This window comes from Oncorhynchus mykiss, chromosome 28 (assembly GCF_057628025.1).
Source record: "Oncorhynchus mykiss isolate SJ-2025 chromosome 28, ASM5762802v1, whole genome shotgun sequence".
Lineage (NCBI taxonomy): Eukaryota > Metazoa > Chordata > Actinopteri > Salmoniformes > Salmonidae > Oncorhynchus > Oncorhynchus mykiss.
In genome coordinates, this window is record NC_143049.1 from 10,963,638 (window position 1) to 10,975,054 (window position 11,417).

An 11,417-nucleotide genomic window follows, 5' to 3' on the forward strand; every position below is an offset into this window, starting at 1 on the left:
GCCCAGTCTGGGTGCGGCGTCCAACCCAGCTCCATGGCCGGGGCCCTCCTCTGCGCCAATACCCAGTCCAGGCACGGCATTCTACCCGGTTCCATGTCCGGACCCGTGGTCTGGGCTGGGTCAAAGACCCGCACTAGAGCCACCACCGACAAAAGTCACCCCCCCTACCCTCCCCAGTTGGTTTCAGGTTTTGCGGCCAGAGTCCGCACCTTTGGGGTGGGGTACTGTCATGCCCTGACCATAGAAAGCCTTTTTTATTGTCTATTTTGGTCAGGTCGGGGTGTGACTAGGGTGTTGTTCCTATCTAGGTTGTTTCTAGGTTGGCCTGGTATGGTTCCCAATCAGAGGCAGCTGTTTATCGTTGTCTCTGATTTGGGATCATATTTAGGCAGCCATTTCCCCCCTGTTTTGTGGGATCTTGTTTTGAGTGAGTGCATGTTGCACCTCTTATGTTTGTTGTTGTTTGTTTCCTTTTTTGTTTTTGTAAGTTTCACAAAAAATTATGTGGAACTCAGAGCATGCTGCGCCTTGGTCCGTCTCTCCACACAACTGTGACAATAATAAGATATAAAATGACAATAAAAAACATGAACAATTATTAGAAAGCTGCAACAGCTCGACTGAACATTTAGTTCACTATGAAAAGTTATGAAAAGTTTCAGGTGATATCGTCAACTGGAACTCAAGCCTAACCTAGTCCTGACAGGCAGCATAGACATAATCCTCCAATGATGGGATGGTTTTCATACAGGACTGGTGGAACCATCGTGGGCAGCGGTCACAACCAATCTAAAATTGATGACAAAGTTTTCTATATTTAAAACATGAAATACATTTTCTTGAATTACAGTTATTTCATTATCAGACAGAGCGGATGATACTACCTTTAGAAATATTACTGCTCATACAAATTCGTACTCGAAAAAAAATTTGCCTTTAGAAGTGAACAAGCAATTACCCAGTTAGTGTCTTCCTCAGTATTGTCCACCTCCCCACAGAAGTGGCACAGTTGACTCAGGTAATCTAGAAGAACATAATGTCAAGTAGTCTATACATCTTTACATGTATTTTTCTGAGCAAACAGGGAACAAGGGAATAGTATAGGTTTCTTATAATATAATAATTTAGTGGCAATCTTAAAAAAAAAAAAACTCAAACAAAATAACCAAAGTGAAAACGAAAGCGCACAGTTCTGTCAGGTACAGACACAACCCAAACGGAAAACTACCACTTGTATATGATCCCCAATCAGAGACAACGATAGACAGCTGCCTCTGATTGGGCACCACACGCGGCCAAAACAAAGAAATAGAAAACATAGACTTTCTCACCCGAGTCACACCCTGACCTAACCAAACATAGAGAATAATAAGGATCTCTAAGATCAGGGCGTGACAATAATATAGTTTAACAGTTCCATTTAGCCTTTTAGTCAGTATACTTTCAGTAGGTTAATTGTATATTACTTATACTCTTATACTCTCAAACTTACTTTCAAGGCAAAGACCCCACAAGAAGTAACATCTTGTTGGCATGGGTGAGGAAGGGTACCACATGTCCATCTGGAGATATTACACCCCTTCTCTCTCAGAGATGATCTGAACATATATGTTAATAAACGTACAACATTTTGAAACACTTTATTGATTACAATATAGAGATTAATAACAGAGGGGAATCTGAGAATGCAGGGATTCCAGCAGGGTGTGAGTTGAAGTAGTCAAATCTGGAGCTGACAAGGCTCTGACTTAGTATCTTGGTGACATCGCCAGGTGTTGTGGAGGAAGAAGCAGAAAGTTCAGGTTAGGGCTGGAATGTAAATGACATGTGATCATCTCGGATTATCTAACATCTGAGAATGGGCAGGCATTCCCTCGGATTGAAGAACATCTCCTTCTTGCTGATTATGTGCTGTCATCCAGGTGGAAATGTCACCTACATATCTGATGTAGGAAAAGAGATAAGAGATACGTTGAGTGTCCTGTGAATATGTTTATGTATATGTACTGTACATGTGTGTGTGTATATATCTTGGTATATATTTTCTTTATTTTAATTTCAATTATTAAAAGGGACCTGTTTGTCACGTTCTGACCTTAGTTCCTTTGTTTTGTCTTTGTTTTAGTATGGTCAGGGCGTGAGTTAGGGTGGGCAGTCTATGTTTGTTTTTCTATGTTGTATTTTGCGTTTGGCCTGGTATGGTTCTCAATCAGAGACAGGTGTCGTTAGTTGTCTCTGATTGAGAATCATACTTAGGTAGCCTTTTCCCACCAGTGTTTGGTGGGTGATTGTTTTCTGTGTCTGTGTGTTCCACACGGAACTGTTTCGGTTTTCATTTTTGTCTTTCAATTTGTTATTTTGTATTTTCATGTTCAGTGATTTTGTTCTTTAAAACATGACGAACACGTACCACGCTGCATATTTGTCCGATCTCTCATACTCCTCGTCAGAGGAGAACGAATCCCGTTACAGAATCACCCACCACCAAAGGACCAAGCGTGGTAACGGGCAGCAGCAGCAGCAGCAGCAGCGATGGGCATCGAGCCAGGTGCCATGAAGCCGGCTCAGCGCATCTGGTCTCCAGTGCGTCTCCTCGGGCCGGGGTACCCAGTGCGGGCTATTCCACCTCGCCTCACTGGCCTGGCTACGGGGAGCATTCAACAAGGTAAGGTTCGGCAAGCTCGGTGCTCGAGAGCTCCAGTGCGCCTTCACGGTCCGGTCTATCCGGTGGCAGCCCCCCCGCACCAGGCTGTCTCTCCGTCTCCTTCCTATAGGTGCTCCCACCTGTCCAGTGCTGCCAGAGTCTTCCTCCTGCCCAGCGCTGCCAGAGTCTCCCGTCTGTCCTGAGCTGCCAGAGTCTCCCGTCTGTCCTGAGCTGCCAGAGTCTCCCGTCTGTCCTGAGCTGCCAGAGTCTCCCGTCTGTCCTGAGCTGCCAGAGTCTCCCGTCTGTCCTGAGCTGCCAGAGTCTCCCGTCTGTCCTGAGCTGCCAGAGTCTCCCGTCTGTCCTGAGCTGCCAGAGTCTCCCGTCTGTCCTGAGCTGCCAGAGTCTCCCGTCTGTCCTGAGCTGCCAGAGTCTCCCGTCTGTCCTGAGCTGCCAGAGTCTCCCGTCTGTCCTGAGCTGCCAGAGTCGCCCGTCTGTCCTGAGCTGCCAGAGTCGCCCGTCTGTCCTGAGCTGCCAGAGTCGCCCGTCTGTCCTGAGCTGCCAGAGTCGCCCGTCTGTCCGCCAGGAGCTGCCAGAGTCGCCCGTCTGTCCGCCAGGAGCTGCCAGAGTCGCCCGTCTGTCCGCCAGGAGCTGCCAGAGTTGCCCGTCTGTCCGCCAGGAGCTGCCAGAGCCGTCGGTCAGCCAGGAGCTGCCAGAGCCGTCGGTCAGCCAGGAGCTGCCAGAGCCATCGGTCAGCCAGGAGCAGCCAGAGCCGTCCATCTGTCCGGTGCTGCCGGAATCTCCGGTCCATTCAGGACCCGGGGCTAGGGTCCCCATTCTGAGGTCGGCGGCGAGGGTCGCCGTATTAAAGAGGCCACGGAGGCGGATAAAAACTATGGTGAAGTGGGGTCCACGTCCCGCACCAGAGCCGCCACCGCGGACAGACGCCCACCCAGACCCTCCCTTATAGGTTCAGGTTTTGCAGCCGGAGTCCACACCTTTGGGGGAGGTACTGTCACGTTCTGACCTTAGTTCCTTTGTTTTGTCTTTGTTTTAGTAACTCAGGGCGTGAGTTGAGGTGGGTAGTCTATGTTTGTTTTTCTATGTTATATTTTGCGTTTGGCCTGGTATGGTTCTCAATCAGAGGCAGGTGCCGTTAGTTGTCTCTGATTGAGAATCATACTTAGGTAGCCTTTTCCCACCAGTGTTTCGTGGGTGATTATTTTCTGTTTTGTGTGTCATTCACTAAACAGGACTGTTTCGTTTGTTCGTTCTTCCTAGTTGTTATTTTGTTTAGTGTTCAGTTTTGATTATATTAAAAATCATGAACACTTACCACGCTGCACCTTGGTCCTCGTCTTCTTCCACCGACAACGGCCGTTACACCTGTTGGGGAGGGGATTCTTCATGGAGGCACATTCAGTCGTAGTTTGCTTATTATTATTCATTTATTTTTTTCTTATTTTTTTTCTATTGTTATAACAGTTTACTGTGATTATGGTTATGCACTCATGTATTTGAACTTTATTTTTCGCCCAGAGTACAATTTTTTTATTATTATTGTTATTATTAACACTGTACCTACATTCTTAAAAACTATAACAGTAAAAAAAAGAATGTAGGAAAAGCCATAAGACGGAAAAGCACGATGGGATGGGGGATTGTGGGATGTAGAGAACAGGTAGAGAACAGCAGAGGGCTCTGAAAATTATTGTGAAATAACCACTTCCTTTTGTGACTAATACTGAGTCTAACACTTCCTGTGGCACACATCAGAGGGCATGATAGGTCACCAAAATTATTCTGAAGTGTGCCAGGCCTTGCAGTCCCAAGATAGATGGGGGGGATTTCAGAAGGCAAGAAAATGGCCTTGCCGAAATCCTCCCTCCCGTCTAATTTCCTTAATTTTGTATCTAGAGTCAAATACTTTCTATAGAACAAACTTCACATCAGGATAGGCAACCGAGATGAATAATTAATGTATGTCTGTTATATTAAACATAGAGGAGGGAGTAAAATGTAGGCAAGCAATAAACATTTCAGAACAACTACTAATCGAATAAGAGATGGGCGAGATGATGAATTGTGGCAAAGAGATGTATTTATAGACTAATACACTTGAAACAAATAGCCAAACCGAAAACTGCAGACATTACTAGTGCCTTCCCCGCGATCAAACCAAAATAAAAAATAAAATGAAACGCAGCCTAACGTGATCAGAAATGTCAACTAGTAAGCAAGTCGTAGCAATGAAGAATTGAGTGCGTGAAGGGCGGCTGAAGATGGCGGTGAGTGCAGACGAGATTTTAGCTTGCTCCGAGTAACCTTTTATTCCTCTCAAACTTACTTAAATGTAACAGACCTTGGCTTACAGTAAACACAACAGAGAACAGCTGTCACGCCCTGACCTTAGAGAGCCGTTTTATTTCTCTATTTGGTTAGGTCAGGGTGTGATGTGGGGTGGGCATTCTATGTTTTGTTTTTCTATGATTTTGTATTTCTATGTTTTGGCCGGGTATGGTTCTCAATCAGGGACAGCTGTCTATCGTTGTCTCTGATTGGGAACCTTCCTTAGGTAGCCATTTTCCCTCTTTTCAGTGTGGGAGGGTAACTTTGTTTGTGGCACATAGCATTTAAGCTTCATACATTTGTTTTGTATTGTTTATTGTTTTGGTCGGCTTCATCCTAAATAAAAGGAATATGTACGCTCACCACGCTGCACTTTGGTCCTCTTCATTCGATGGCCGTGACTGAACCTCCCACCACCAAGGGACCAAGCAGCGTGGGAAAGAGAACTCCTGGACATGGGAGGAGATCCTGGACGGTAAGGGACCCTGGAGGCAGGCTGGGGAGTATCGCCGTCCAAAGGAGGAGATGACGGCAGCGAAGGAGGAGTGGTGGCGATATGAGGAGCCACGTCAGCGAAGCAGGCACGAGAGGCAGCCCCCCCCCCCAAAAAAAAAATTGGGGGGAGGCACACGGGTGTTTGACTGAGTCAGGTTGGAGACCTGAGCCAACTCCCCGTGCTTACCGTGGCGAGCGTTGTTCTGGTCAGGCACCGTGTTATGCGATGGAGCGCACGATGTCTCCAGTGCTCGTTCACAGCCCGGTGCGCTACATCCCAGCTCCCCGCATCTGCCGGGCTAGGGTGAGCATCCAGCCAGGAAAGATGGTGCCGGCTCAGAGCGCCTGGTCTCCAGTGCGCCTCTTCGGCCCAGGATATCCTGTGCCGGCTCTGCGCACTGTGTTTCCGGTACGTCTGCACAGCCCAGTGCGTCCTGTGCCAGCGCCTCGCATTTGCAGGGCGAAGATAACCACCCAGCCAGGACGGGTTGTGCAGGCTCTAAGCTCTAGACCTCCAGTGCACCTCCACGTCGCAGTGTATCCGGTGCCTCGGCCAAGGACAAAGCCTCCTGTGTGTCTCCCCAGCCTGGTGAGTCCTGTGCCTGCGCCCAGAACTAAGCCTCCTGTATGTCTCTCCACTCCAGCGATGATACATGGCAAGAAGCCTCCAGTGATGATCCATGGCACGATGCCTCCAGTGATGATCCATGGCAAGAAGCCTCCAGTGATGATCCATGGCAAGAAGCCTCCAGTGATGATCCATGGCACGCAGCCTCGAGTGATGATCCATGGCAAGAAGCCTCCAGGGATGACCCATGGCACGAAGCCTCCAGTGATGATCCACGGCAAGAAGCCTCCAGTGGTGATCCATGGCACGAAGCCTCCAGTGAGGAGTCATGGCACGAAGCCTCCAGCGACGGTCTCCAGGCCGGAGCCTCCAGCGACGTCCTTCAGTCCTGAGCCTCCACCGACTGTCTCCAGTCCGGAGACTCCAGCAACGGTGCCCAGTCCGGGGCCCGCAGCGAGGGTGCCCAGTCCGGGGCCCGCAACGAGGGTGCCCAGTCCGGGGCCCGCAACGAGGGTGCCCAGTTTGGGGCCCGCAGCGAGGGTCCCCAGTCCAGTCGGCAGCGAGGGTCCCAACACCAGAGGCGCCACCAAAGCGGGGTGAGCCAGAGGTGGAGCGGGGTCTACGTCCCAGAGCTGCCACCGCGGATAGATGCCCACCCGGACCCTCCCCTGTAGGTTCAGGTTTTGCGGCCAGAGCCCGCACCTTTTTTTTTGGGGGGGGGGGGGGGGGGGGGTACTGTCATGCCCTGACCTTAGAGAGCCGTATATATGGATACTGTTCTAGTCCTCCAAATAACGTACTTCTAGAGGAAATTGAAGAAATTCTTAAAAGTCTTCTGAGAAAATATCCATCCAGTCAGATTATAGTTGGTGGAGATTTTAATATGGTTTATTCTAATGAAACTGATAGATTACCCCATAGGCCTAACATTGGTGTGAACAAGTTAGTGAATTTCTGCCAAAGCTTGGACTTTATTGACATATGGAGAGTTAAAAACCCTGGAGAGGGCCTCCCAGGTGGTGCAGTGGTCTAAGGCACTGCATCCCAGTGACACAGTGACAGAGACTCTGGGTTCGAGCCTGGGCTCTGTCGCAGCCGGCCGCGACCGGGAGGTCCATGGGGCGACGCACAATTGGCCTAGCGTCGTATGGTTTAGGGATATCCTTGTCTCATCGTGCACTAGCGACTCCTGTGGTGGGCCGGGTGCAGTGCACGCTGACCAGGTCGCTAGGTGTTTCCTCCGACACACTGGTGCGGCTGGCTTCCGGGTTGGATGCGCGCTGTGTTAAGAAGCATTGCGGCTTGGTTGGATTGTGTTTTGCAGGACGCGTGGCTCTCGACGTTCGTCTCTCCCGAGCCCGTACGGGAGTTGTAGCGATGAGACAAGATAGTAACTACTAACAATTAGATACTACGAAATTGGGGACAAAAAGGGGGTAAAATTTGCAAAAAGTCTTGCTTGAATTATCTGATTGATGAATGTCAACCAGGGTTTATGAAAGGGTGCCATATATTTAATAATCTGAGGCTGGTGTTAGACTTGGTTGAGTATTGTGATCTATTGGATGACTTCCCTGTTATCCTATTTTTGGATTTTCAGAAAGCATTTGATACAGTAATTCACAATTTATCTTTGATTGTCTTAAGCATTTGAAGTTTGGTCTTTTTTGTTGTTGATGCTATTAGAACTCTGTATAATGGGGGCAAAAGCTGTATGAAACACTGTCATGGAACATCTTCAAGGTTTAACATTTACAAAGGAATACGACGAGGTTGTCCAATTTCACCTTTTTTATTTTTGTTAGTATCTCAAATTTTATGCTCATTAGTTCATAAAAGTCAATTTGAAGGCATTACATTCCAGGCCAGAGAGACCAAGATATTCCAACTGGCGGATGACACCTCACTTTTTTTGAAAAATGTGTCACAAACTAGATTAGCATTGGATATCTTGAAGCATTTCTCCAAAATCTCAGGTTTGGCCTTAAATCTTTCCAAATGTGAGATGTTTTTTTTTAAAGGAGCTGTCAATCCAGCAGATTGTAACATCTCTGAAAAATATACTGTAACCTACCTCAGTGTAAAGATCACCAAAAAGCTTAAGGCTGTGAATGATCTTAATTTGAACCCTGTAACTGAATCTGTCAACAACAAAAAATATCCTCATGGTTTTCACCTCATAAGTGTTTTATATGGAGCAATAAATGGTTCTCGAAAAACATTGTCCTTGTCAGCCAATTAGTTAATATTAGTGGGAATCTATTTACGCGGAGAGAATTTATGGAAAGATACAACTTTGAGGTTTCAAGCAAGGAATATGACACTGTTATTAAAGCTATACCTAGTGGGATAAAAAACTTTACTTCAGAATAATGCAGAATAATGCATGTTTTGGAATATCTCCGATTGTAAGGATATCTCCTTTAAGATTATCCATAGATTCTATCCGTGTAATAGCTTGATTTCTAAATATACACCTGATGTTACCAGTGAATGCAGTTTTTGTGAACTAGAAACTGAATCTATTGAACACTTATTCTGTCATTGTTTATATAGTGAAGTGTTCTGGACTTATGTAAAACCATATCTTGGCCTCAAATTGCATACAACCATTGAAATTTCTAAGTTTTACATATTATTTTACTACATTGATTTCACAATTGAACATGAGTATGTCATAAATCTCTTTACTTTATTAGGAAAATGTTTCATACACAAATCAAAATTTATGAAAAAAAAGCCCCTTTTCTTAATTTTTTTAATCTGATTTGGAAAACTATTTAGAGTCATTAAAATGTATACAAAACAAAATGTCAAAATGTATTCGCTACATGTCTGTATTTGAATTGATATAATGTGGATTCGTTTTTTTTTTTTCTAATTTCTTTGTGGAATCCCTCTGGCTGTTATGTTTATGTTTGCATGTTATTGTTAATAAAAATAAAATATATATTTTTTAATAATTGAGTGTGTGCGCGTTCAAGCAAGTCGCAGCAATGAAGATTTGAGTGCGTGCGCGTTCAAGCAAGTCGCAGCAATGAAGATTTGAGTGCGTGCGCGTTCAAGCAAGTCGCAGCAATGAAGATTTGAGTGCGTGCGCGTTCACGCGAAGTGGGAGGGGGGGGATTCTGGCAGGGCGGCACAACACCGGCACCACCGGCACCCTCCACTGGAACTTATGCTTCTTCTTCTTCAAGGTTTCCATCCACTGGAATTTATGCTTCTTCTTCTTCAAGGTTTCTATCCACTGGAATTGATGCTTCTTCTTCTTCAAAGTTTTATGGCAGACTACACCTATTGGTGCACTGCTGGGTAGTGAAACCAAAAATATTCCATTGCTTTAGCTGGAACTGATATGCCTACTTCCTAATTTAGCTACTGATATTAAAATCAAATTACTGTATGCATTATGATAATTGCTTAAAACCTTTAAAGAAAAATATAATAGTCATATTTTCAGGGTCAAATTCAGGTGCAATTATTTTAGACACATTATTGCAATAAAAATAGGGTTGTGTAAATCCTGGTGGATTATAGTAGGATATTGAAATAAAATACATAGGCCTACATGTTATTTGTTAAATTCTGAAAACAAATGTAAGTAGTCATATTAGAACATCAAAACAGCATTCATTGGAAAATAAGAAAATGTGCAGCACAAAAAACAGTACAATTAGCTAACACAAAAGATGACCATTAGAAGCCAACACACAGCAAGCAGTCCAGATCATTTAACAACCATTATTTAATTGTACTGCAGTTTTACTGCATTTTAACGACAGTGAATTTTTGTAAGGGTATCCTATATTATTGTGCATGTTTATCTTACATGCTGGTAGCTAGAACAAATGTTATGGAAGTGAATGTGCACTTTTCAATTGGATGGACTGCAAACTACTGCCATTGCCTGTAGTTCCAGCAAAAGTTTTTATAACATCAGAGATTCTCTAAATTAGGGGCCATCTCTGATAGCCATAGGACTGCAGATTTTTGCTTTTAATGACCGAGTAAATTCGATGACTTAGAGGTGAAATATATCACATTTCTTAGTTTTTTTAAATGGGTATTTCATCACCTGCCGAATAAACACCTCAAATGGCCTGTAAGGAATTTTATAATATCTGTACATTATAGGAAGACGCTTGGGCGTGGAAAAGACATACTATGCATGAACTGTTACTTAGGAACACCTGTAATTACAAAAGTACAATGTTTGATGTTTTACTTTAGCTTGAGATTAAGGATCCGTGGTAGACACATTACAAGTGCATTAAGAGGTCAATTGTCCTTCTGCACAGTCACATGCCTGTGTGTTGAACTATACTGTTTGTAACAGATAAAGGGAACTAAGCCAGTTTCTGTTGATGCTATGTTCCAGTCTTATGCTAGCACATGATAGCAATAAGAGAAAGAAGGAATGGGAAACTAACTGTCAATAGCACAATAAGCTGAACTCTGCCTAAGCAGAGACAATTTTGTATTAGCAACTGATAATTATGAGCTGATACGGTATTAAAGTTAAGGGACATCACCCTGGGTGGGGTGAACCATAGTAGGGGATAAAAAGGGAAAACACAATATTTAGAACTGAGTGTCTTGCTTGCAAATTGCTGTAAGTATGTACTCTGGGTTGCAATCCTTATTAAACAAACTAACCTCTGATCAAAGAAGTTTCCTGTGGTATCTTTTACGTGCATAGGGCAGAATTCCCTTACAGGACTCACTCCTGAAATAGTTCATCGGGCCTGATAAGCTGAAGTGGAGTCGGCCTGACTCCCATTTGCCGGAGCCCAGACTAATATGATTCTGCTGGATTTGGGAAGAGCTCGCCCCGAATGATGCTCTCCCAAGTCGGAGTCCATGCCGAGTCCCCTGGGTCTCACTATGCACATGTTAATATAGATTGGTTTCTATTAATTAAGTAGCATTTAGATAACTGGTCAGTAGTTTAATCAGATTTCAACCATTTCATGACGTCAAAAAGACGTCATTATGAAGACTTCTTAATCTGGTTGTGATCTGGATATACAGTGGGGCAAAAAAAGTATTGTGCACCAATTGTGCAAGTTCTCCCACTTAAAAAGATGAGAGAGGCCTGTAATTTTCATCATAGGTACACTTCAACTATGACAGACAAAATCAGAAAAAAAAATCCAGAAAATCACATTGTAGGATTCTTAATGAATTTATTTGCAAATTATGGTGGAAAATAAGTATTTGGTCAATAACAAAAGTTTATCTCAATACTTTGTTATATACCCTTTGTTGGCAATGACAGAGGTCAAACGTTTTCTGTAAGTCTTCACAAGGTTTTCACACACTGTTGCTGGTATTTTGGCCCATTCCTCCATGCAGATCTCCTCT

The 11,417-nt window shown here is 44.6% G+C and overlaps 1 protein-coding gene across 1 annotated transcript; it reads left to right on the plus strand.

Moving 5' to 3' along the window:
• The first annotated feature begins 3,448 nt into the window (after positions 1-3,448).
• LOC149970709 (uncharacterized) lies at positions 3,449-10,449 on the plus strand. Its single transcript, XM_090224754.1, has 2 exons — positions 3,449-6,539; positions 10,390-10,449. Exons 1-2 carry the CDS (start codon positions 5,547-5,549, stop codon positions 10,447-10,449), a joined length of 1,053 nt encoding a protein of 350 aa, XP_090080880.1. The 5' UTR covers positions 3,449-5,546.
• The last annotated feature ends 968 nt before the right edge of the window (positions 10,450-11,417 follow it).

Bases quoted from the DNA above. Each gene is read 5' to 3' on its own strand.
- LOC149970709 (XM_090224754.1), top strand. From the start codon at position 5,547: ATGAGGAGCCACGTCAGCGAAGCAGGCACGAGAGGCAGCCCCCCCCCC. The intron at 6,540-10,389 runs GTGCCCAGTCCG...TGTTTGTAACAG, and splicing joins GTCCGGGGCCCGCAACGAGG to ATAAAGGGAACTAAGCCAGT.